Source organism: Eptatretus burgeri, chromosome 15 (genome assembly GCF_056783735.1).
Source record: "Eptatretus burgeri isolate ZD-2024b chromosome 15, Ebu_testis_v1, whole genome shotgun sequence".
In the NCBI taxonomy this organism is placed as follows: domain Eukaryota; kingdom Metazoa; phylum Chordata; class Myxini; order Myxiniformes; family Myxinidae; genus Eptatretus; species Eptatretus burgeri.
In genome coordinates this window covers 9,988,955-10,016,722 of record NC_140975.1, presented here as the reverse complement: position 1 = coordinate 10,016,722, position 27,768 = coordinate 9,988,955, and the positions used below count along the sequence as shown (strand labels likewise).

Here is a 27,768-nt window from a genome sequence, read left to right as displayed (position 1 = left end):
TATATATATATGTATATATATATATATATATATATATATATATATATATATATATATATATATATATATGTATATATATATATATATATATATATATATATATATATATATATATATATATATATATATATATATATATATATATATATATATATATATATATATATATATATATATATATATATATATATATATATATATATATATATATATATATATATATATATATATATATATATATATATATATATATATATATATATATATATATATATATATATATATATATATATATATATATATATATATATATATATATATATATATATATATATATATATATATATATATATATATATATATATATATATATATATATATATATATATATATATATATATATATATATATATATATATATATATATATATGTATGTATGTATGTATGTATATATATATATATATATATATATATATATATATATATATACACATATACATAGAGAGTATGTATGTATGTATGTATGTATGTATATATATATATATATATATATATATATATATATATATATATATATATATATATATATAGTTTTTAACCCTCTTAATTTTAGAAATCAGGCCTTTGTTGACATTTTGACCTCAAACATTAATTCATGCTTGAATTCAGTGAGGGGATATGAAAATTATGTTCAAATTTCAAGTCAATCAGATGAAAATTGACAATTTTAAAAAATTTTGGCCTATGGTGACCTCAAAAATAATCGGTGGTTGAATTCAGTGACCTGATAAGCAAATTGTCTTCAAATTTCAAGTCAATTGGATGAAAATTGACAATTTCTAAAATTTGGCTTATGTTGACCTTTTGGCCTATGTTGACCTCAAAAAACAGTTGATGGTTGAATTCAGTGACTTGATATGCAAATCCTCTTCAAATTTCTCGACAATCGGATGAAAATTGAGGATTTTTGAAAATTGGTCGGTTGATCCCAAAATAATGACCGTGATATCACATGGTTATGGAACATGTGGTAAAGTTTCAATTTCCTTTGCTGAACGGTTTTCAATGTACGCTCTTCACAAAATGCAGACACGTACGATGTATATACGTACATACGCTACCAATCGCTTCACCCTGCATTTTGCTTCGCAAGCGCAGGGTAATAAAACAGCTCATTGCAGAGAGTGATAAACCTGACAATTTTACAAACGTTACCAAGAACATCACCACAGATTCCCCCACAAGAATGTACTGCGAGTTTATTCTTTAACTCATGCCAGTGTGACATCGTAAGGAGCAGCTTGGCTGTCCTGCAGTTTTATTTTTACATCGAGCTAAAGTATAATTGGATGAGGATCTGAAACATGAATGACATGTACAGGAAGGACGTCAGGGGCCGTCGATGTCCTTCGACACGAATTGGGACAGAATGACACATAGCCATGTAGCTAATGGGATTTTAACCTGGATTCCTCAGCACAAGATAGTAATGGTGACGAGGCTAAGCTTTTATTATACATTTGCACATATTCACAAAATATGCTTGTCATGCAAATTGCATGGGATCAGTGAACAAGTGTGGAGTGGAGTGGGATCAGTGAACAAGTGTGGAGTGGAGTGGGATCAGTTGAGTCATCTGTGATAGGAGGATACCAAGAAAGTTGAAGGAGAAAATCTGCAAGACAGTGAATAGACTGCTTATAATGAATGGGGCAGAAACATGTGCTTTGAATAAAAAGGGAAGAGGAGTTGCTGGAGATGAGAGATAATGCTTCGGTGGATTCTCGAAGAATCACAGAGAGTTCGAGTTGTAAGCATCACAGAAACGAAGAGAGAGAGAGAATAGGTCATGGTGGATTGGACACGTGATGAGGAAAAAGGATGAAGAACCAATCCAGAAAGCATGGAATGAGCCCATTAGAGGGAAAAAGGTCAAGAGGATGGACCGAGATTTGAAGAGCGTGGGATGAGAGAGGAACATGAAATGGAGGATTTGAGTAGCTGACTAACTGTTGAGATTAATGTGTGGAGGAGAAGAAGTGAGCATTCATTCATTTCACCAAATCACGTTATCGAGAAACCCAGTCATTACACCCACTCCGCTTTTGGAGAAACTGGAGTTAAGGAATTTAAAAACGAATGGAATTCCAAACACGACACAATCACCATATGATTTATTTTAAAAACATAAATAAAGTCATTATCTTTACGTTCCTTAGTCATGTTTCATATCATTAGAATTGGGTACCATTTCAAAACAATGCATCCTCCACCGTGAAGAACAAACGTGATTGTAATTGCTTGTTTTGATTGTTTTGTGATACAAAACATTGGTTTTGTTTTGTGAATAACAAACGTCATTGTTTTGACAAGAAAACCATTTAATTTCACCATCAACTATCATTGGAACAGGAAAGCCCTTCTCCACCATCATTGTCTTGTGCCTCATTCCTGTGAGCAGATGATTCCGAGTCTGAGTGAGGAACGGTCTGAGCTAGAAATGGGAACAAACATCAAATCAGCAATTGTCAAGGTCAAGCCTGACATTTCAAATACAGAGCAAAGGCTAAAAGGCTTGATATGTTGAGCCTGAAATATATTGCAGAGAATGGAGGGTAGAAGATGCTGAAATGAAAGGAAGGAGGAAGTTATAATATGTAGATTATGTGGACATTTTGTCATTTGTGTACGTAATATATAGATGGCCTCTTACAACCTTTCGTTTTAACCCTGACAAGAGGTCAAACACACCTTGAAATGCCTGTGGATGTTGCCGCTCAAGCTTCCTCTGTAGATTACTGTGAAAAACCACACAAAATCATTTCAAAAGCAGAGTTAATTTTTTTATATCACGAGTACGTGCCAGTCAAAAAAAATAAATAAATAAATAAATAAATATTCAAACCGCGAGCAACAAACAACAACCAGACAGGCCGTTTCTTCGCTCTCGAGTGCCCGGACGTGCGTGGCCCGGAAGTTCGAATATGATTCGCAGTTACGATTATTCGCAATTTAGTTTTAATACCCAATTATTCAATTTGCGCAAACGTATTTTTCCTTTTCGCAATGTCGTGGCAAGGAAAAACAAAAAGAGAAGAGAAGAGAAGAGAGAGAGAAAAAAATTTACTTCCTGGTTCAGAGCATACCAGCACTCTGATGTTACCAAAATTTATGCACCGTCTAATATGAAAACGATCATAACTTGGGGCATTGTGTTTATCTATAAATGCGCATAAGAAATTGAGAAATTATTAGAATACACGAAGTCATCACTATCCGGAAGTCCGTACGTTGTAACCCGTAATGGATCCGGAAGTCCGTACGTTGTAACCCGTAATGGCGAACGCGGCTGAGCTTCCCTTCCCCATCGGCCAGGCCCACGCAACAACGTGTCTTGTCATTGGTTTGGTAAATAAATGGCCATAACTTGGGAAGCACTTGTCCGATTAATATCAAACCTTGAAAAGGCACATCCTCAGGGCCCCAGCAATATACCTGGCAAGTTTCAATTAGATCGGACCAGCGATCTCACACACACACACACACACACACACACACACACACACACACACACACACACACACACACACACACACACACACACACACACACACACACACACCTGGAATTATAGATAGATGATAAGGTACAAAAACAATTGAAGCCTTTTACTTTGTAATCTAATAACTAGGCCTCAGCACCACTGGTGGCATCAACATGGTGATCTAAGAACAGAAGTAAATTGGGCAATCCATGATAAAGGAACCCACCGGATCCTCCTAAAAATGGTATCCAAGTCTCGTTTGAGTTCGGTGAGTGTGTGAGTGTGCTGCTGGAAGCGTTCGCTCATGATCGGAAACCGTGACGCCGATAGCGCATTGAAGTTTATCAGCATCTCGTTGGTTTTCTCGAACCGCCCAAGCCTGGAATGCAATGTCATTATGAAGCTCTATTTGTGAAGCAATCAATACTGTGCTTACAATTGCATGAGCAGCAACTTGAGATCCATCCCACAGAAGCACATTGTATGTTAAACCAAAAAATTGTAGTTGCATAACTTTGGGAGGGGAGGGGGGGAGGTTTAGCAGGTGCAGAATAGATCAGGGCTTTGGATGTGGGTTGATTGGAGATGGTGGTGAACAGATGTCTTGAAGACCTGGAAGGATGAACGAGATTGAAGAGAGTGTGGAAGTTGGTTCCATCGGCAGGAAGAAAATAAAAAATAAAAAAAAGAATAAAAAAAAGAGGAACAAATGAGTGGAAGTGAGCAGTAGTTCTGGGTTTTGGCAGTTTTACTCGGAGGAGGTTGCTGGTGGACCACGTGCACCCTCCAGATACCTTTGGACGGGGGTGGGGGGTGGGGGGAGGGGGCAAAGGTTACAAGATCAGTGACTGCGAAGTGACAGGCCCATAGACTCAGAATGAGCGTGAGAGATTCCAATGATCTTGAAGGCCTTGAATTCCACCAAGTCAAGCTGAGCAAGGTGTGACACAGGGGCACCAGCCCAAAGGACAGAGCAGTACTCCAGCAAGATGTGGATGAAAGCCTTGCAGGTGAGTGGATAGGAGTTCAGGTTTCCCAAGGAAGGACTTTGCATGACTGAGGATGCCAAGTCAGCAGTTGGCTTTGTGGACCAACTTTGAAATGTGGCTTGCCCAAGAGAGATTCATGGCTGAGAGCAAGACCCAAGAGTATGAGTGACAACCTCATAGAGAGTGTTGTTGAGAAAGTAGGTGGGAGGGTTTGCACTCCGGTCCTTTCAGGGAGGGTGTGAGTGTGTGGGATTTCTCAGTGTTGAGAAATATTTGAAGTGTTTGACCTGTTTGTGACTTTATCAAGGTCTGAAGAGAGAGAAGAGGCTGGAGCCTGCTTGTCTGAAAGATAAGGGACATCACAGCAATGGGTGGAGTCATCAGCAAAGAGATAAAGAGGATTTTTCAGAGTCAGAGAGATCATTGAAAAAGATTAGGAATAGGACTGGGCCCAAAACACTGCCATGGGGGCACTTCAGCCTTGACAGGGAGAAGAGATGAAAGGACTCCATTGAGAGCCACACGTTGGCTATGAGAGTGGAGAAAGTCAGTAATCCAAGAGTAGAGTTGGCTTTGGATTCCATCGGCAGACAGTTTGAAGAGAAAGACAGGATGCCAAACTGTATTGAAAGCTCGAGATATGTCCAGAGAAACGACCCTGATCTCATGTTTGACGTGAAAGGCCTCCATCCATTGTTGGGAGAGTATAAGCAGCATATCTAAGGTGGAGTGGCCAGGTCAGAATCCGAATTGATGATCTGAGATGAGGTTGTTGGAGAAAATGAATGATTTTTATGTAAACTGCGATGATGGATTCCAGGACCTTGCTGATTGAAAGGAAGCTAAAAGGTCTGTAGTTAAGGGGATCCATTTTTGCACCTTTTTATGCAATGCAGTGATGTTGGATGACTTCCAAGCAGATGGAAGATGACCTCGGGTAAAAATGGCAAAGAGATGAAGTGAGAGAGTTGCAGAGCAGGTTTTTTTTTTTTTTTTAGGAGCCGATGCCGTCCAGTCCATTTGCCGAATCAGAGTCAATGGTCGTCAGAAATGTTTCCGTCTTCTCAGGTGCAAAAACCACAGAATCCAGGAACAGTTGGGTACGACTGTGATATCTATACATAACTAAAACTCTCATCTTGTATGTCTGCATGCATGTTCCCAAAATACAAAAAATACAGCCCCGACATGTTCCCAAAATACAGCCAAAACAGTACATAATAGCACAAAAATTTTAGGGCCACCTCACTCACCATTCTCCTGTGGGGTGTGCAGTATCAAGTTTCGCTCAAATCGGGCAACGAAAAAAATTATAAAAAAAATCAATTCCCGATTCAGTCAAGTACTCTTGGGGAGTATTTGATCAATGCAAACAACCTCTGCGGTATAGTTCGCTGGAGCTATCTTTTTATTATCTTGCCAAAACGAAGTTTTTGCAAGATATGTTAGTCAGCTTGTATGTTTTTATTCATTTATTTATTTATTTTTGTTTGTCTGTAATCACGTATAAAAAATTCTGCAGAGCACAGTTATCATTGGAAATTTTTGTAACTTCGCATATCAGAGGCCTATAGAGGTCCCTTTCAGTGCACAAAATTTTGAAGGTCAAGGTCAAAGGTCAAGGTCACTTTGTCGCAAATCAGGGGAGTCGACGAAAACCTTATTTTTTTAGTAATTTTTATCGGATCGTCTTCAAACTTCATGGGAATATAGTTCATGGTCTGGCGCTCAGCTGATTAATTTTTGGTGGCGATTGGCCTTGACCTTCATATGTTTTTTTTTTTTGGTCTGTAATCACGTATAAATCACTCTGCAGAGCACAGTTATCATTGGAAATTTTTGTAACTTCGCATATCAGAGGCCTATAGAGGTCCCTTTCAGCGCATAAAATTTTGAAGGTCAAGGTCAAAGGTCAAGGTCACTTTGTCGCAAATCAGGGGAGTCGACGAAACCCTTATTTTTTGAATAATTTTGATTGGATCGTCTTCAAACTTCATGGGAATATAGTTCATGGTCTGGCGCTCAGCTGATTAATTTTTGGTGGCGATTGGCCTTGACCTTCATGGTTCGCGCCTAAGGTCAAACATATTTGACCCCAAGGTCAAATTTTCAAGTTTTAGGAACCATATCGTGTAGCGCCCACAAGCTCATCGCTGGACTTGGTATTCCAACGCTGGCGGTGTGGCAAAGGAGATTGACCATGTCCTCATTGACGGTCGTTGGAGGATGATCCAGAACTGCAGGGTCTACCGGAGTGCTCAGTTCCTCAATACTGACCACAGGCTTGTTGTAGCAACTCTAAAGCTGCACCTTAAATCCTGGAGAATGGTACCATCCCAGCCGAGGCTGGATGTTGCCAAGCTCAGGGATGAGAGAGTAGCTGAGGAGTTTGCGAACAGGCTGAGTGGACACTTGGGGGGTCTGGGTGCTTTGGGGGGTCTGGGTGCTTTGGGGGGTCCTGAAGAGTTGTGGAGCGCCTTCAAGACCACCGTCCTTGATGTTGCCGGTGGATGCCTTGGAGCTCACCGCAGGGCAAAGAAGAATTTTGTCTCCCAAGGGACACTGGATACCATTCACCAGAGTCGCAGGGCCAGGCTGAATGGCAGAGCTGAGCTGTTCAGGGAGCTGAGGCGTAAAACTGTACGTGCACTGAGGGTGGACAAGGAGGCCTATGTGCGAGGAATCTGAGGGGGTAGAGCATCACCTGTGGACAGGTGATTCTCGTCCCGCTTACAGGGGAATTCGCGCATTACGTTCATCCAAGCCCATCCCTCGGAGCACTACAGTTCGAGCAGAGAGTGGTAGGCTCTTGACAGAGGAGTCTGAAGTGAAGGCCCGCTGGGCCGGTTACTTTGAGCGGTTGTACCAGGCTGATCCCCCAACTGTCGAGTTGGACGTCAAGGGTGTTACAATCCCTGTTGCTGACCCTCGAATCAACTGTGGTCCACCTACGCTTGTGGAAACACGGGCTGCGGTGAACCAGTTGAAACGGGGCAAAGCTCCAGGGATCTGTGGCATCCATGCCAAACTTCTCAAGGCTGGTGGAAATGCTGCACTCGTGTCGTTGCATGCAGTTTTGTGCTCTGCCTGGAACACAGGCATCATCCCAACTGACTGGAAGAGGGGCCTTGTTGTCCCTCTCTGGAAAGGGAAGGGTGATCGCCAAGACTGCAACAACTACCGAGGGGTGACGCTGCTCTCAGTGCCGGGCAAGGTCTTTGCTTGGCTAATTCGATAGGGTTCGCCACCATCTGCTTGAGCACCAGCGTCCAGAGCAGTCAGGCTTTACACCAAAGAGGTCAACGATTGACCGTATCCTTGCACTTCGTGTCCTCACCGAACGCAGACGAGAGTTTCGGCAGGGGCTGCTTGCAGCCTATGTTGATCTCTGTAAAGCGTTCGATTCAGTGAATCGGGATGTCCTCTGGAGGATTCTTGGTCTTCGTGGGGTGCCACCAAAACTAATCGATCTGATGTCTGAACTCTACTCTGGTACTGAGAGTGCTGTGAAGTGTGGTGGTACCATCTCTGACTTATTTCCAGTTGTTACTGGAGTTCGTCAGGGATGTGTACTTGCCCCCACACTTTTCAGCACTTATATGGACTGGATTTTAGGGAGGATGTCGGAGAGATCAAGCTGCGGTGCCCTCATTTGGGAATGTCAAGATCTCGGACCTTGACTTTGCAGATGATGCAGTCATCTTTGCGGAGACTTTAGACATCCTCTTGGGGGCCCTCGAGGTGCTGAATGAGGAGTCGGAGCCGTTGGGATTACGGGTTTCTTGGGTCAAAACTAAGATCCAGGCTTTCGGTGACATCTTGGATGCTGCTGTCCTGTCTGTGTCTGTTTGTGGTGAGGATGTTTAGGTCGTGGAGAGATTCACTTACCTTGGCAGTGATATTCATGTCTCTGCTGGCTGCGAGTCAGAGGTCAATAGACGTCTGGGTCGGGCCTGGGGAGTCATGGATTCACTGGATCATGGGGTGTGGCGCTGCCGGTACCTGTGCGGGAGGACGAAAGTCCGAGTCTTCAGGTCCTTGGTACTTCCAGTCTTGCTCTATGGGTGCGAGACTTGGACTCTGACCAAGGATCTGAGACGGAGACTTAATTCCTTTGGTACCAGGTCTCTTCGGAGAATCCTTGGCTATCGCTGGTCGGATTTTGTGTCCAACGAGCGGTTGCTGAGAGAGACTCGGATGAGATTTGTTACCTGCATAGTCCGTGAGCGTCAGTTGCGGCTGTATGGACATGTGGCTCGTTTTCCTGACTCCGATCCTGCTCACCAGATTCTCTCAGCGAGGGAGTCTCATGAGTGGAGGAGGCCAGTGGGTCGACCACGTGCCTCATGGTTGCAACAGGTTGACCATCATCTCAAGGAGATGGGGATGGGCCTGGCATCTGCCTGGGGGATGGCCAGACGGAGGCCCCTGGAGTACCGGCGGAAAGTGGACGCAGCGACGTGCTGTTCTGGCACATGCTCCCATACCTGACCTGATCGTGTGGTACCTCAAATTGAACACCTCAATGAGTGATTTCTAGATATGTCAAGCTTGAGACATTATGACGTCATTTGGTGACGTTATGAGGAAAAAGCATATTTTTGATGGTTACTCTGTAGAACGATTCTCATCGGAATCTCTCGTAGGCAGATATTCCTCAAGGAGTCGCTCCTGGTGGATAGCAGCTCTGTTCACCTCAGTGTGACCTTAGAGAAGTCACACGTGGTCACCTTTTGGCAAGATACGGGTCACCCTGCGGGTGACATTGGTTTATTTTATTTTTTTGTTTGTCTGTAATCACGTATAAAAAATTCTGCAGAGCACAGTTATCATTGGAAATTTTTGTAACTTCGCATGTCAGAGGCCTATAGAGGTCCCTTTCAGCACACAAAATTTTGAAGGTCAAGGTCAAAGGTCAAGGTCACTTTGTCGCAAATCAGGGGAGTCGATGAAACCCTTATTTTTTGAGTAATTTTGATCGGATAGTCTTCAAACTTCATGGGAATATAGTTCATGGTCTGGCGCTCAGCTGATTAATTTTTCGTGGTGATTGGCCTTGACCTTCATATGTTTTTTACTTACGAAATCTAAAGATTTCGTAAGTATATTGATGACTTCCGTTTCTGTTTGTTTGTTTGTTTGTAGGCACGGTAACTCGAGAACGGAAGAAGCTACCAATGTCAAATTACACCACGTGATTCAGGAGGGTGATGGCTCGTGCTGATTAGATTTTGGTCAAAATCGGTCAAAGGTCAAGGTCACAGTGAGGTCAAACATAATTCCGTAATTCATGTGGAGAAATGGAGTATTTTTGCTTCGCTCGACGTTACGAGTTCGTTTTAACTTCGATTTTAATTTTGTCTTCGGTTTTTGCGATCGCTTAGGACGCTTAAAATTCGGTTGTCGAAATTCTGGAACAGCGATGAATAACTGATATATATATATATATATATATATAATAAATAATAAGTCTTTTATCAGATTCTTCTGAAAAGTAATACACCTATTATCTGGCATATCCTGCTGCGACTGAATCACTTTTTAAAAAATAAAAACAAAAAAATGGAATTTTTATTAGAAATCTAGTTTTTGTCTGGGACTCATTATCTGCAAACCACAGTGAAAAATCGTAGACCACAATGAATTCAGAATTCAAGCTCCCCTTGGGCTTCTGACTGATTCATGCTTTTATTAGACAGGTCAGAGGTCAAGTTTACGATTTCGTAAGTACCAGTCTATGACTGCTTGGTTTTTTTTTTGTAATCACGTATAAATCACTCTGCAGAGCACAGTTATCATTGGAAATTTTTGAAACTTCGCATATCAGAGGCCTATAGAGGTCCCTTTCAGCGCACAAAATTTTGAAGGTAAAGGTCAAAGGTCAAGGTCACTTTGTTGCAAATCAGGGGAGTCGACGAAACCCTTATTTTTTGAGTAATTTTGATTGGATCGTCTTCAAACTTCATGGGAATATAGTTCATGGTCTGGCGCTCAGCTGATTAATTTTTGGTGGCGATTGGCCTTGACCTTCATATGTTTTTTTTGTCTGTCATCACGTATAAATCACTCTGCAGAGCACAGTTATCATTGGAAATTTTTGTAATTTCGCATATCAGCGGCCTATAGAGGTCCCTTTCAGTGCATAAAATTTTGAAGGTCAAGGTCACTGTCGCAAATCAGGGGAGTCGACGAAACCCTTATTTTTTGAGTAATTTTAATATAATCGCCTCCAAACTTTCTGGGAATGTAGTATATGGTCTGGCGCTCAGCTGATTAGTTTTTGGTGGCGATTGGCCTTGACCTTCATGGTTAGCGCCTGAGGTCAAACATATTTGACCCCAAGGTCAAATTTTCAAGTTTTAGGAACCATATCGTGTAGTACCTCAAATTGAACACCTCGATGAGTGCTTTCTATGTCAAGCTTGAGACATTATGACGTCATTTGGTGACATTATGAGTCAAACACAAACACATTTTTCATGGTTACTCTGTAGAACGATTCTCATCGGAATCTCTCGTAGGCAGATATTTCTCAAGGAGTCGCTCCTGGTGGATAGCAGCTCTGTTCACCTCAGTGTGACCTTAGAGAAGTCACACGTGGTCACCTTTTGGCAAGATACGGGTCACCCTGCGGGTGACATTGGTTTACTTTTTTTTTTTGAAATGATTTTTTTTCTCAACCGCTGTCACAACGGGAACCCAACGGGTTCACAGGTCGTCTTGTATTATATATATATATATATATATATATATATATATATATATATATATATATATATATATATATATATATATATATATATATGATGAGATAGATGGTACACAAATTTTGAAACAAACAGAATTTAGGCATTTTTAAGCAAACACAGAACTCACGAGCGGAGTTGGCTGTGGTGCCATTTGAAGTGAGGGAAGGGATGGAACTAGAGACAGACGTGACAAGGTACCACCAGGTTTGAGAGGAGGGAGACCAGTTTGAAAGTTCATTCTTGAAGTTAAATTAATGTTTTCTGGCTCTCCCGAGGGTAGACAAACACTTGTTACAGGCCTTGTGGAATGATCCGAGGTTGCCTTCGGTCGGATTGGCCTTCCAGGAGGAGAATGCAAGTTGTTAGGATTAGTTGGCAACTGCCTCACTGCAGGATTCAGTATATAATGGGCAGGAGGATGGGTATGATAACTGAAGATGAGATGGGATGAATCTGTGTATAAGAGAGCAGGTTTCTGTGGAAGAATTCCCAGGCTGAATTAATATTAGCAGAGGTAGATAGAGGAGACCAGTCCTGAAGTGTGATGGCTGCTTGCAGTCCCTGCCAGTTTTCCCGAGTGAACTGTCAGACTCGCCGGCACTGAGGCTGTTATCTGAGAATGGCTAGAGAAATGCTGACCTTCACAAGCACATGATCAAATGAGCTACTAGGGCGAGAGTAAGAGAGAGATAACATTGGCCAGGAAGCTTGTAATCACCAAATCCAGAACGTAAGATTTGCCATTGGGAGAAATCTGGGTTGGGAAGTTCACGGATTGAGTCAGACTGATGGAATCACACAAGTCGTTTGCGGAAGTGCCATGGCTGGTGAGAGGTATCAACACCCAGACAATTAGCATGGTTTCTATTGAAATCACCATATATGAGGAAGACAGAGAGTTGGGATGAGTGGTTAAAAGTTGGTTCATGTTGTCCGAGAGCGAGAGATAGATCGAGTCATCACTGCTGGGAGGACAGTGCAATACAAAGACAAACATGAGGTGGGAGCAGATGTGGAGTCACAGCCAGAAGTGTTCCTGGGGTTTGTGATGAGTAAGAGCAATACACACAGAGAGACATGGAGTTATTGATGTATTTATGTTATTGTATCCCACTGATAGGCCAGATCTGTATCTGGACCTTATCCAAAATCTAATCGGCTTGTTCTCGTCACCAACCCAACTCATCCACAAAGTTTGGTATGAATCCGTTCACAACATTTTGGGATATCGTGCTCTGCAGTATATCATTTTCGGCCCTACCTCTCAATTACGAAGAATCACTTTACAAGTTGAAAAAAAAACTCATATCCGGAGCTTCAACAAAATCTAATCAATTCATGCTCGTCACACACCCAACTTGTCCACCAAATTTCATCCGAATCCGTCCACAACATTTTGAGATATTCTGCTCATAGGCAAACAAACAGACAAAAGGGGGTGAAAACATAACATCCATCCACCTTCGGGGGTGGAGGTAACGAGTACACTCCTTGCCATGAGACCGCTTCAGGGAGTACATAGTCCCAACTGCTTAGGATGGTATAGTTGATGGACATCAACTTCACCACCACCATCAGGAGACCCATGGTGGGCCTCCATCAAAGTTAAAAACCATGAGAATAACTTTTATGTTTCAATATAAAGTCACATCTTTTCCAATAACTGTGCTTTTGCCTCAAAGCCTGGTGTTAGCTTAGTGGTTAGGGTGGCGGCTTGGGATCCCAGTGTCCTGAGTTCAAGCCCCGTTGGCTGCTGAATTAACACCAGGGGGTTGACTCAGCCTGTCATCCTTCCGAGGTCGGCGAAATGAGCACCAGTTGTACTGGTCCCGGTGTATGCCCCGGTTAGAATAGGTGTACCATATCCCTGTGTGTCGTAAGAGGCGACCAGGGTTGGCGTCAGGAAGGGCATCCGGCCATAAAACATTGCCTCAAGAAAAAGCCAAACCCCTGCACAGCAGGGAAAAATGGCTGTAAAAACGGTCATTTTTTTTGTGCTTTTGCCTCACTACCGGTGGCTGCATCCCTGCCCCAGGCACACCCAAAATGGAGGTTCATTCGTGCCAGCTGGTTCGATGTAAGCACGGGTCCCACAATCTGCTCACGACCCATTCAGGTGTTTTAAAGCACTTTCACAATTCAATTGAAGATCAGATGCTCCGTGTCCATTCAAACCCTCACATTTCGACGCTGAGCATTGACCACAGCTCCGATGTCGTCCTCGTTGACCACCCCAAATACATTCTAAGGGTAATGCTTCAAGATACAGGTATCAAATTGCAACAATGTTCAAAGTTCAAGGTGACAGTGACATCATTTGCATGATGTCAAACGCATCACATGGCAACCATGATCGTTTCACATAGAGCACTCACTGGGAATTATGGAGTTTCATCACCGGCCGAGTACAACTGCGACAAACTCGAATTGCTTTCGCGATTTGAACAAGATTCTGTTTTTTTGATGACATTTTTTTTCCTCCTCCATCTCAGTCTGAAGGTTCATGATGAAACTTCATCAATTTCCTTCCCTCGACGTTTTCAACACCGTCTGGGTCCCATTACAGACGGAAATGTTTGTCCTTTTAGGAGGAAAATAAATGGGCATGGTTTCCTGTCTTTGGTGAACTGGACGAGGGAAACTAGGGGGATGGATATGGGGGAGGGGGTGGTAGGATGGTGGTCGTATGGCAGCTTAGCTGCCGGGGTAGCTATCATTTCTTGAAGCGCGACTGTGTCACTGATGCAGTGCCCCTCTACCAGTACACACACTGGAACTGGTACTCATTTCACTGACCTTGGAAGGATGACAGGCTGAGTCAACCCCCTGGTGTATTAATTCAGTGGCTGACGGGGTTTGAACTCAACACCGAGGATCCCAAGCCACCATCCTAACCACTGAGCCAACACCAGGCAGGGGGTGGGATGAGCGGCTGGGGAGGAGCAACCAGAATTAAACATCAAGGAATAACAAATCCTCACATTTGGCGCTGAGCATTGACCACAGCTCCGATGTCGTCCTCGTTGACCATCCCAAGCAGGTTGGCGGTTACATGCTCGGCAGCGGTTTCCATGTCCAGTCCTTGGGGAGGGGGGGGAGGAGGAGGGGGAGTAGGAGGAGGAGGAGGAGGAGGAGGAGGAGGAGGAGGAGGAGGAGGAGGAGGAGGAGGAGGAGGAGGAGGGGGAGGAGGAGGAGGAGGAGGGGGGAGGAGGGGGAGGAGGAGGGGGAGGAAAGGAGGAGGAGGAGGAGGAGGAAAGGGAGGGGGAGGAGGAGGAGAGGAGGAGGAGGAGGAGGAGGAGGAGGGGAGGAGAGGAGAGGGGAGGATGGGGAGGGGAGTAGGGGGAGGGGAGGAGGGGGAGGGGAGGAGGGGGAGAGGAGGTGGGGAAGGGGGAGAGGAGGAGAGGAGGAGGAGGGGAAGGGGGAGAGGAGGAGGAGGGGAAGGGGGGAGAGGAGGAGAGGAGGAGAGGGGGGGGGAAAGGAGGAGAGGGGAGGAGGAGGAGGAGGAGGGTAGAGATATTCGAAATATACAACTAGACCCCTGTTATTGCACGTGTACACAAAACCCATTAGCACTCAGTAGACCGTGTTGGGTGTTTGACATTAAATTATTCACGGGAGACCAGGTGATGGTGTTGTTAATATCTATAAAAGTCACATTTTTAATCAGTATTATAATTGTTATAAATGGTAAACGTGTCTCTGAACCTCGTTATTAGCAGTTTAAACTCCGCGACAACCATAAACCAGGTATGTTTTACCTTCGTTTCATTAATCTCGATAAACGAGGCTCGGGGAAACGGAGGCCTCACCAGTAACTAGTAATGACCATCAAAAATCGCTGATCGACTCCACACACAACGGCAACCGACAACAACCGGAACGTCTCACTCTCGATTAATTCCAAAGGTAAAACCGGCCCGTAAAATTAAATAAACATTTGTCTTCCGTTTACATTTTTATTCACGTTGAGAACTTCATTGGCTTCTATTTTACATTTTCTCTTCAGTTCCAAATCGCAATCTGCGGTGAAAAGTAAGAAGGAGAAAACGCGCATCGAACTGACATATATATATACATATATTGAGTGCACAAATGTACACACCATACACCGCCTAAGTGGCAGCTCACGTGCTCTAAAAACTCGTTGCGCTGCTGTTGCGCATCTTCTCGTGACGTGATGCATTCAAGTCTTCAAAATGTGACGACGATTCAGACGGGATTTCTCGTTTCTTCGTTCGGGTGAGAATTCCAACTCACCACAGTTCACCAATGGAAGAGTTTAAAAGGCGAAAAACGGAGGAAACGCAAGAAGCAGGTTCTTTCGTCGAACTATCAAGGTATGGACAAGAGAACGACACGCAGGAGGAGGCCATTCGGCCCAACATGCTGTGCCACACCAACAACAACAAAAAAATAATTAATTTATTTATCCGTCAGGCTGAAATGACGTCATCTCATTGGGGGAATTGGGAGAGGGTTGTGGGGATGAGAAAAGTGTGCCGGGCTCAGGGATATCACCAAATGGTGTTAAAATACAAATTGGATAAATCTTTTTGGTGTTTTTTTTTCACCCCTGTCTGTCTGTTTGTTTGTGAACAAGAAATTTTGGGGAGAGCTTGGGTATGTGACAAGGACAAACTGATGAGATTTTGGTGAAGATTCGGATCCGGATTTGGATCCGAGAATTGTTAAAGTGATTTTTCACCATTGAGAGATAGGGCCAAAAAGGACGCATAACAGGATTTCTCAAAAAGTTGTGGACTGATTCGGACAAAACTTGGTGCGCAGGTTGGGTCTGTAACATTGTAGAATTGATTCTATTTTGGTGAAGATTGGACTAAACTTGGTGGATGAGTTGGTTCGGTGACAAGAACAAACCAATCGAATTTTGGTTGAGGTCCGAATCCAGATCCGGCCTATCAATGGGATTCAAAACGTAAACTGTTTCGCCCGACGGAGGTATACGCTCTACCGAGTACCCTTCTAGTTATTGTATGGAATTTGTATTTGTTTAATATTCATATTACATCATAATTATTGTACGTAACCCATGCTTGTATAATGCATATAGATACTAATTGTAGAAGGGAACCCAAATTATTCCACGTGTTTATTTCAAAATGTCCATTCATGCAGCAGGTGCAGGAGACACGTGACTGGGAGCACCTGGTTCGTACCACCTGGTGAGGTGTCCAGACCACCCAACCTTACATCTGCATTTCAGTGTTCACTACACGGGGCAACTTGGGCGAACATGATGAAATTCCCGAGGGGAGGGTTTTGTAAACTTTCTGTCATTTTGGCTTTCACGTGGCGACCATGATCGTTTCACAAGAGCACTCACAATGAGGAAATGGAGTTTCATCACCGGCCTAGTATAACTGTGACAAACTCGAAAATTGCTTTCGCAATTTGAACAAGATTCTGTTTTTGATGACATTTTATTTCCTCCTCCATCTCAGTCTGAATGTTCATGATGAAACTTCATCAATTTCCTTCCCTCGACGTTTTCAACACCGTCTGGTCCCATTACAGCCGGAAATGTTTGTCCTTTTAGGATGAAAATAAATGGGCATGATTTCCTATCTTTGGTGAACTGGATAAAGGAAACTAGTGGGGAGGGGGGAACAGATTTGCTTGACAGCCTGAAGTTCGCAGATAAATCCATACGCAACTTGCATTCAAATTTGTCTCGGAACAAGATACTCACTAATAGTCCCCATAGAAATGCCAAAGTTTCTAATCATTGTCATGATCTACAAGTAAACATGATTAGAGAATATAAATAAATATATGTATATATATGATTTACCCCTCCCATGCTCCACGAGATAAAGTAGCTGCATAAAGCAACCCAAGAAGATTTATGCAAGGTATATGCTAAGTACTGTTTCAAACTCTTCTCAGAGCTCCTCAACAACTGTAAAGACGTTCACACATAGTACACACATGAGAATCCCAATGCTGCACACCTCCTCTGCTGCCGGACCTTTTTCAATGCTTATCGGCGAATCATCAGCGACAACACAGACAGCAATGCATACCACCGAGGTTCCCAAGCATGTACCACGTTCAAATGTCAAAAGCAGTCAATATATAAATAAAATAAAAACAATGTCACCCGCAGGGTGACCCGTATCTTGCCAAAAGGTGACCACGTGTGACTTCTTTAATGTCACACTGAGGTGAACAGAGCTGCTATCCACCAGGAGTAACTCCTTGAGGAATATCTGCCTACGAGAGATTCCAATGAGAATCGTTCTACAGAGTAACCATGAAAAATATGCGTTTGCCTCATAACGTCACCAAATGACGTCATAATGTCTCAAGCTTGACATATCGAGAAAGCACTCATCGAGGTGTTCAATTTGAGGTGCTAGACAATATGGTTCCTAAAACTTGAAAATTTGACCTTGGGGTCAAATATGTTTGACCTCAGGAGCTAACCATGAAGGTCAAGGCCAATCGCCACCAAAAATTAATCAGCTGAGCGCCAGACCATGAACTATATTCCCATGAAGTTTGAAGATGATCCGATCAAAATTACTCAAAAAATAAGGGTTTCGTCGACTCCCCTGATTTGCGACAAAGTGACCTTGACCTTTGACCTTGACCTTCAAAATTTTGTGCACTGAAAGGGACCTCTATAGGCCTCTGATATGTGAAGTTACAAAAATTTCCAATGATAACTGTGCTCTGCAGAATTTTTTATACGTGATTACAGACAAACAAACAAACAAAAAAAAAACATACAAGCTGACTAACATCAGGTCAGGTCAGGTATGGGAGCATGTGCCAGAACAGCACGTCACTGCGTCCACTTTCTGCCGGTACTCCAGGGGCCTCCGTCTGGCCATCCCCCAGGCAGATGCCAGGCCCATCCCCATCTCCTTAAGATGATGGTCAACCTGTTGCAACCATGAGGCACGTGGTCGACCCACTGGCCTCCTCCACTCATGAGACTCCCTCGCTGAGAGAATCTGGTGAGCAGGATCAGAGTCAGGAAAACGAGCCACATGTCCATACAGCCGCAACTGACGCTCACGGACTATGCAGGTAACAAATCTCATCCGAGTCTCTCTCATCAACCGCTCGTTGGACACAAAATCCGACCAGCGATAGCCAAGGATTCTCCGAAGAGACCTGGTACCAAAGGAATTAAGTCTCCGTCTCAGATCCTTGGTCAGAGTCCAAGTCTCGCACCCATAGAGCAAGACTGGAAGTACCAAGGACATGAAGACTCGGACTTTCGTCCTCCCGCACAGGTACCGGCAGCGCCACACCCCATGATCCAGTGAATCCATGACTCCCCAGGCCCGACCCAGACGTCTATTGACCTCTGACTCGCAGCCAGCAGAGACATGAATATCACTGCCAAGGTAAGTGAATCTTTCCACGAACTCAACATCCTCACCACAAACAGACACAGACAGGACAGCAGCATCCAAGATGTCACCGAAAGCCTGGATCTTAGTTTTGACCCAAGAAACCCGTAATCCCAACGGCTCCGACTCCTCATTCAGCACCTCGAGGGCCCCCAAGAGGATATCTAAAGTCTCCGCAAAGATGACTGCATCATCTGCAAAGTCAAGGTCCGAGATCTTGACATTCCCAAATGACGCACCGCAACTTGATCTCTCCGACATCCTCCCTAGAATCCAGTCCATACAAGTGCTGAAAAGTGTGGGGGCAAGTACACATCCCTGACGAACTCCAGTAACAACTGGAAATAAGTCAGAGATGGTACCACCACACTTCACAGCACTTTCAGTACCAGAGTAGAGTTCAGACATCAGATCGATCAGTTTTGGTGGCACCCCACGAAGACCAAGAATCCTCCAGAAGACATCCCCATTCACTGAATCGAACGCTTTACAGAGATCAACATAGGCTGCAAGCAGCCCCTGCCGAAACTCTCGTCTGAGTTTGGTGAGGACACAAAGAGCAAGGATACGGTCAATCGTTGACCTCTTTGGTGTAAAGCCTGACTGCTCTGGACGCTGGTGCTCAAGCAGATGGTGGCGAACCCTATCAAGAATTATCCGAGCAAAGACCTTGCCCGGCACTGAGAGCAGCGTCACCCCTCGGTAGTTGTTGCAGTCTTGGCGATCACCCTTCCCTTTCCAGAGAGGGACAACAAGGCCCCTCTTCCAGTCAGTTGGGATGATGCCTGTGTTCCAGGCAGAGCACAAAACTGCATGCAACGACACGAGTGCAGCATTTCCACCAGCCTTGAGAAGTTCGGCATGGATGCCACAGATCCCTGGAGCCTTGCCCCGTTTCAACTGGTTCACCGCAGCCCGTGTTTCCACAAGTGTAGGTGGACCACAGTTGATTCGAGGGTCAGCAACAGGGATTGCAACACCCTTGACGTCCAACTCGACAGTTGGGGGATCAGCCTGGTACAACCGCTCAAAGTAACCGGCCCAGCGGGCCTTCACTTCAGACTCCTCTGTCAAGAGCCTACCACTCTCTGCTCGAACTGTAGTGCTCCGAGGGATGGGCTTGGATGAACGTAATGCGCGAATTCCCCTGTAAGCGGGACGAGAATCACCTGTCCACAGGTGATGCACTACCCCCTCACAGATTCCTCGCACATAGGCCTCCTTGTCCACCCTCAGTGCACGTACAGTTTTATGCCTCAGCTCCCTGAACAGCTCAGCTCTGCCATTCAGCCTGGCCCTGCGACTCTGGTCAATGGTATCCAGTGTCCCTTGAGAGACAAAATTCTTCTTTGCCCTGCGGTGAGCTCCAAGGCATCCACCGGCAACATCAAGGACGGTGGTCTTGAAGGCGTTCCACAACTCTTCAGGACCCCCCAAAGCACCCAGACCCCCCAAGTGTCCACTCAGCCTGTTCGCAAACTCCTCAGCTACTCTTTCATCCCTGAGCTTGGTAACATCCAGCCTCGGCTGGGATGGTACCATTCTCCAGGATTTAAGGTGCAGCTTTAGAGTTGCTACAACAAGCCTGTGGGTCAGTATTGAGGAACTGAGCACTCCGGTAGACCCTGCAGTTCTGGATCATCCTCCAACGACCGTCAATGAGGACATGGTCAATCTCCTTTGCCACACCGCCAGCGTTGGAATACCAAGTCCAGCGATGAGCTTGTGGGCGCTGAAACCATGAACCAGCCACCCTAAGTCCATGACTTCTTGCAAAGTCAAGGAACTTAGTGCCATTCTGGTTCATAGTCCCTGACCCATGGGGACCAACACACACCTAATAACCGTCCCTATCAGTTCCAGTCGATGCATTGAAATCCCCCAAGACTAGAAGTGTATCTCGTCTGGGGCACTGATCAACCACAGACTCGAGTGTGGCGTAGAATGTGTCCTTCACGGTGAAATCACTCGCCTCAGTCGGAGCATAAACAGAGACCAGGGAAATGACACCTAAGGAGTGACGAATCCTTAATCTCATAATACGCTCGTTGACCGGTGTTACCTCAATTATCAATGGGGTCAGCTTATTGGACACAGCTACAGCAACTCCTTGGGTATGGTAACCATCAGAGCGACCAGACCAATAGTAGGTGTAACCACCCACTATTATCTCGCCGCAATCCGGTCTCCGAACCTCAGAGAGAGCTGCAATCCCGATGTCCAAACGCTTGAGCTCAGATGATAACAGAGACAGGTGATCATCCTCTCTTAGGGATAGGACATTCCAGGCACCCACCCGAAGGGACCGCCTCAGGTTAACCCAAGGAGACCGCCGTCTGGTGGACGACACCTCAGCACCACTCCGACACACTCTCCCGCAATCTGACCCAGGGATGTTACCCCGTGGTTTCCCTCCTATCAAAGATTGGGGGTCCCGAAGGCTTTGCCTCAATCCCGTCATCCGGTGAGCTGCCCTGCGAAGGGAAGCTGCACAGGAGGTACTCCCACGGAGTGGGTTTTCAGATTTTTTTGCGTTTTGCGGAATGAAGGGTTTTATGGTGGCCGGAGTGCAAATCCTGCCACCAACCTCCTAATAAGAAGTGACCCAACTGCAGGAGGACGTCCGCAGACACAGTTGGGCACTAGATATGGATGGCCGTTGGCTCACAAGGAGCTCCTCCGCCCTTTGACAGGTTTTGTTTTTAATCCTGCTGGGTGTCCATATCCAAACACCCCCCTCACCACAAAACCTGGTGGGGGAGACGGTTTAGTCGCCGACAACCCGACCATGGAACAGGTTAGTACAGGTTTACATGGTACCTGTAGCAGGTCACAGATCGAACCTGACTCACACATCGCCATTAACTCCTGTTTGATGGGATTTGTTTATTTTCCTGCCAAACTCATGCTGCAAGGTCCAGCGAGTACTTTAAAAAGAAACATTTGGACAGATAACGGTATAACAAAATTAAACTCGAGGGGGAGCACTCGGGAGAGTGCAAAACCTCCGCCGCCAATACTGCTGGGTCACTCAAGTGAACCTTATATCTTATTCATTAAATATGATGTCAACAGTGCTGACAGTTATAGTTCTTTTCTACAACATTTTTTTTTGGGGGGGGGGGGTTGGAAATCACTTAAAACATGTAGAAATGCAAAAAAAAATTCTTTTTTTGGGGGGGTAACAATTTTTTTGGGGGGGTTGGAAATCACTTAAAACATGAAAAATGCCAAAAAAAATTCTCAATTTTTTTGGGGGGGGGTTTGAAAATCACTTAAAATATGTAGAAATGCCAAAAAAAAATTTTTTCTCTAACAATTTTTTTTGGGGGGGGGGGTGTTGGAAATCACTTAAAACATGTAGAAATGCAAAAAAAAAAAAATCGAACTTTTGTTGAAAAAAAGTTGCAAACATTTTTTTTCTCGAACAATTTTTTTTGGGGGGGGTTTGGAAATCACTTAAAACATGTAGAAATGCCAAAAAAAAATATTTTTTTTCTCTAACATTTTTTTTTGGGGGGGGGGGACCAAGTCCAAAATTTTATGGCATGATCCTTGGACCATACCTAACCCCCCCCACCAAGTTTCATCGAAATCCGTCTAGGAGTTTTTCCGTAATACTGTTCACAAACAAACAAACAAACAAACTAGAGGGGGAGCACTCGGTAGAGTGCAAAACCTCCGCTGCCAATACTGCTTGGTCACTCAAGTGAACCTGATATCCTATTCATTCAATTTGACATCAACAGTGCTCACAGAGTTATAGTTTGCAACTTTCCCTTTTACTTTTAACTTTTACATACTCAATTCATTCGTCATAACTAGATTCCTTGAGACAGAAATTGATTTTATGTGGGTATATCCACCTGAAGTTCCAAAATCAGCCGCAATTATGATTGTGTCATGTTTTTTGTTGGAAATCACTAATAACATGTATAAATGCAAAAAAAAAAATCGAAGTTTTGTTTTAAAAAAAAGTTGCAAATTTTTTTTTTCTCTAACAATTTTTCTTTTGGGGGGGGGGGGGGTTGGAAATCACTTAAAACATGTGGAAATGCAAAAAAAAAAATTTCAAATATTTTTTCAAAATGGCCGCCATAGCGGCCATATTGGATTTTGGACAAGTCCAAAATCTAATGGCATGATCCTTGGACCAAACATAATCCCCCCACCAAGTTTCGTCGAAATCCGTCGAGGAGTTTTTCCGTAATACTGTTCACAAACAAACAAACAAACAGAAAGGGGTGAAAACAGTAACTTCCGATCTTCGATGGCGGAGGTTAACAAACAGAAAGGGGTGAAAACAGTAACCTCCATCCATCTTCGAAGATGGCGGAGGTTAATAAGCGGTAGCCAATTGGTTGATAATTCTAGACACAGACATTACGGAAGGTTCACGGTGCCTTTCTGAACGTAATAGCGACGCATATCTGGTGTTACATGCTTATGCTCCACTTTCACTTTTCCTGAAATAACTGTACTACACTATACTAAGTATGTTTAACCCCTAAGAGTCATTCCCACAACAATAATTTGCAATTGCCGAGTGAACATTATGCTTAGTCATCACGGTTGCCCTTCGTTGCTGAAATGGCCGTTCCTGTTTGACTTGCAAACAACCTGGATGTGAATTTGTTTGTCGTAGATGAGCTGCGGAAACAAACAATCACATTCTGAAAGAGCGAGCCAGCCTGGATTGGAAACTCCCATCATTCGCGAGAAATTGGCCAGAAACAATGGTTGAGATGTTAAGTCACAGTCGTGAGAGTTTGGATGAGGTCGTGCTTGTCATTATGTAATTCCATGAGCTTTTTGTGTAGAAATTGGAAAGTTATACTTTTTGGCAACTTTACGATGTACTCGTATACAACTCAAAAAAGGGGGGCTCAAATTTGTTTGACTCGCTTTTCATGGTAAAATCCAAGATGGTCACCATGTATCTTGAAATATCAATATCTCAGCTCCCGAACCATCTTGTCATTGAAATTATCAACAGGAGGAATTGCATGAGTTGATTGGTATGACGTTGAATGTCTTTTATTTGTCTTCCAGGGATATTGGATGCACAGCCTTGGTGAAACACCAAATGGCCATCGAAGTGGCCCGGTCTGTTCGCCAGTCAGCCGGACGGGGGTCGTTGGCCAAAAGGAATGAGGCTGATGAGCAATTGAAAACAATGAAGGTTATTGGAGTCATCGAGCCCTCGGTAAGTCCTCGGATGTCACCTGCTGTGCTGGTCAAAAAGAAAGATGGGACCACACATTTCTGCATGGACTCTCGTCAGCTAAACAACGTAACACCCAATGACTCATTTCCCTTGTCCAGACTTGATGAAATTGTTCGCAAAAGAGGATCAACTTGCATGAACCTCCATACTTATCACTTGACAACGAAGTGTCCCTGTTGGAAGAGGCGAGCAACCTCAGGTGAGAGCTGGTGAATCTCAGCAATGTATGCCATTCATCGTGAGTAGTTATCATGTTCGTACCTCAAGAAGAATAGCACAGGTGCAGGTGCCATTGCCCTTCTCATTGTACCTATGTAATGTCAGCAGGATATTGACAATCTCCATGTAATTCCACTAGTGACAGAGATTGACATTGCTTGCTGTGTTGTCACTGATGAAAGCTGTCATTGCTGTTCAGACCCCTTAAGAACACGAACTCATCAGCATCCACATTTTACATATCTCTAATCTACTAATGCACCCCAATGTCACATGTCTTAATAATCCAGAGAAACTGTGGCAATCATCATTTCTTGGAGAGCCAACTCGATACAATCTCAGCACGTTGAGTTTCTTCCTGTGTTTTTGCAACTGGACGGTTAAGTTTTGTGAGGCAACAAAGATGGTGTTTACCCTCAGCCACGATTAGCTCAGTTGCTCCAACGAGTCTGATCCTAGATTGCTTTTCATAAGGAGCAATTTGTAGAATCTGGTTACTGAAATTTAATCTTTTAACCGACCTTGTCTTGCCTTGCAGTGACATTTGATAAAAGTGCCATATGGTCCGGCTGACATCTTGCTCAACACTTCTGCAGGAAGTACTTGACGTCGGATCATTCGGTGCACTGTTATCACATCAGGCAGATGTTCTTTCAGTAAGTTCTTTGTGTTAGGTTCTCCACTGATATCATGTGGTCTTTTGATCTTTCTGCTCGACGTGAACTGACATTTCCGATGCCAAACAATTTGTGACAAATCGACTTGATGCAAGACCTTCTCGTCATATCAATTGTTTTCACACTCTGGTGTCTCTGAATTTGAGCAAAATAATTGGTCGTACAGTTTAGGGGCAGTAACACAGTAACACTGGTCTTGAACCAGGAACAGAGGCAAAACGACCATGATGATATCTTCCTCATTTTGCTGTGTTCCATCCACACAAGCCTGAAAGTATTTGTGCGGTTCTCGGATGTATAAAAACGAATCTCGGCGATTTGATATGTCTGTGGCCAACCGTGTTCAAATGATCCACAAGAGTACATCACCATCTCAATGGAGCGATGTACCAACCGATATTAACCCGGCAGACCTGGCCACTCGCTGCATAATAGCCTATCACCTGATGGAATGTTGGGCCCAGAACCGATGCATGTCCTGGAATCATCTTTGTTGCATGGAGAATTGCTGCCAAGTTTGAGACGAGCGTTGATGTCCCTTGTTCCAAAGACTGGTGACTTGCAACAGATGAAGAATTGGAGAGGCGTTTCTTTGTTATGCTCTGACGATAAAATTTTTTTCGAAATTCTTGGCAAATCAACTGAAAAAAGTAATCAGCGATCTGATTCACCCCAATCAGAGTTCCTGGGCAGATCCATACATGATAATATTTTTTTCATTAGAGATTTCATCGATGGTAACTGTGTACAGAATGACTTGGGCATATTTTTTTCTTCATTTAGAAAAAGCTTTTGATGACATCGATCACGGTGTTTTGTATTCATGTGTTGGAATCTTGTGGATTTGGGGGTAAATTTCAGGACTTGTATGTTGCTATATTATGTAACAACAAGATATCCAGTCTAGTTAAAGTAAACAATGAACTTGTTTCTCCCATACAGGTTCAGAGGGAAGCATGGCGACGGTTGTCCGGTCTCTGGTTTATTATTCACCTTTGTTATGGATTCATTTCTGGTGTTGTTGAGAAGGAATGTTTCTGGAGTGGTTATATCTCCTGTGTATCCTTCAGTTATCACAAGGAATCTCGACCCAGGAGAAGGCCATTCAGTCCATCGTGCCTGCACCACATCAACACCAGACCAATTTAGATGAATAAAAATAAGAGCAAAATGATTTTTGTTTTGTGTGTTTTTTTTTTCTTCTGTTTTTTTTTCTTTATTCTCCTTTGTTTGCAAAAATTGACCGCAGTTTCTCAGCTGTATTTTCTGTCATTGTGGATTGCATGATAATAACCTCTGGCCACTTGGAGAACATGTTGACTCCAACCAAGAACATCTCGTTCCTAAAAGGACCAGAAAAATTACATGAATTCTTTGCCATGGCTTGGCTGGAGCAGGCCATAAGAACAACACCCACTGTGGGATTGTCGGCATCTGATTGGCATGCAGAGCAATGCCAAAATGTTCAATGTCCTTGTCCAGACCAGGCCACCACAAGGGACTATGGGCTAGACCTTTGGTTTTAACAACTCCACGGTGACTGGCATGTAGCTCATCGACGCAATGTTGACTAACTTCAGAGGAATTGCTGTTCTCATTCTCCATAAAATACAACCTTGAACTAAAGACAGCTCTGATGACTTTGACACATATGGTTGATACTTGCCCGTGTGACACAGGCAAGCACAGGATCGTGCGCTGATTCAATAGCCACGTGCTCAACCATGACAGGCCCACACTGGATCTGATCCAGTGTAAACTCATCAACATGATCAGATGATTTCGATGGAACCCCCTTGCAAAGCAAGCAAGAGAGACCGTCGCAGTTGGCATGTACAGTATCTCGGTGCCACAGATCTGGATATCGTAGCTGTAGGTAGCAAGTGTTGAAGCGGACTTCCTTTTTAAATGGTAGTTTGATAATAATTAATCGATCTGCTCAAATGTGGCCATCAATGTACTCAATGTATAAGAATTGGAGTTAGATTAATTAATACACCTGTTAATTACGATTGCACCTGTCGATTACTATTGCACCTGTTTTTCAATTACTGACGTGTATTCATTTTCATGTAACTCATTTATTGGAACCTATAATCAAACGTATTATATTGGAACTTGTATATTTTGTACTGGAGCTAAAGGCCTAATGCCAATTGTCTCCATAGCTTTCCTGTATTTTCTCTTACCCTTTCTATGCACCCAATGTTCTTTCCTGCTGTTCCTCCTTGTCTTCCCCTCCCTCTGTCTCTCTCCTCTTTCTCTCTCTATTCTTTTGTTTCTAATTAATGTACCTGCCATCTCTTGACAGGCCTTTCTAAAGATCTATGTGATGTTGACAGCCTGAATCTGTCCAGAATTGTTTTTTCTTATTGTTGTATTCTTGCCTTGCTTTTCATCCATTTGTCATCTTTGACCAAGATAAGAACTTTCTGCGATGTCTCTCACGTGCATATTGCTTTAAACCAGTGGTGTAGTCGACGTGATACGCAGGTATATGCCGTATACCCACTAAGAAAGCTCCAGGATTTCCGTATACCCACTTAAAACTGCGCAAGGATACGTAACGATATAGTTTTGTGACAGAACTTTCAGTTCATTGATTTTGTTCCCACATTCCGGGTAGAGTATAACTGCAATAAAATAAGCCTTGCAGGGGAAGCCATCTACTTCATTCATCTCCATTCATAAAATTCACCCCCACTCCAGTGCGGTGCTGTTACAAAGCGTGAAATGCAGTGGCTCACTGGCTGTGACATGCGACCTCGACCTGACCTCGACCTGACCTCACGCTCACGCACCCACCAACGATGAACACGTGTTTGACAGTAGTTAGCGTTGCAAGTTTTTAGCGAACGAAGTGAGCTTAATACTTAACGCGTGCACGTGAGAGAATAGGAAAAAAACAACAACAACAACAACAACAACACACAATAGCCCTGGCTATTTGGAATCCATGTCGTAAGCTATGACTTTT

General features: G+C 43.8%; 1 protein-coding gene and 1 long non-coding RNA gene across 8 annotated transcripts in view; one reads left to right on the top strand and one right to left on the bottom strand.

Annotated features, from left to right (window-relative positions):
- LOC147011471 (uncharacterized) overlaps positions 1–27,456 on the top strand; it is a 31,885-nt gene extending 4,429 nt beyond the window's left edge. Inside the window, exons 1-6 of one of the 4 annotated variants that reach the window (XR_015051747.1) lie at positions 15,388–15,620; positions 16,420–16,466; positions 23,721–23,874; positions 23,994–24,094; positions 24,653–24,770; positions 25,734–27,456. This is a non-coding gene — a long non-coding RNA (uncharacterized LOC147011471). Of the gene's footprint in view, positions 1–15,387; positions 15,621–16,419; positions 16,467–23,720; positions 23,875–23,993; positions 24,095–24,652; positions 24,771–25,733 lie in introns of those variants that run through there. The other 3 variants (XR_015051745.1, XR_015051748.1, XR_015051746.1) reach the window with 3 other exon arrangements.
- Positions 1,244–15,297, bottom strand: LOC147011472 (kxDL motif-containing protein 1-like). Of its 4 annotated transcripts, none has more exons than XM_085857310.1 (5): positions 15,236–15,297; positions 14,265–14,364; positions 3,772–3,924; positions 2,753–2,799; positions 1,244–2,495 (listed from the first exon to the last, which is right to left on the bottom strand). In XM_085857310.1, exons 2-5 carry the CDS (start codon positions 14,354–14,356, stop codon positions 2,395–2,397), a joined length of 393 nt encoding a protein of 130 aa, XP_085713436.1. In that variant the 5' UTR covers positions 14,357–14,364; positions 15,236–15,297; the 3' UTR covers positions 1,244–2,394. The 4 variants fall into 4 exon arrangements, with proteins under 4 accessions (XP_085713436.1, XP_085713437.1, XP_085713434.1 ...); XM_085857311.1 differs by lacking the exon at positions 15,236–15,297 and adding an exon at positions 15,093–15,227 and having other exon boundaries at positions 1,244–2,626; XM_085857308.1 differs by lacking the exon at positions 15,236–15,297 and adding an exon at positions 15,093–15,227.
- Positions 27,457–27,768: the final 312 nt, after the last annotated feature.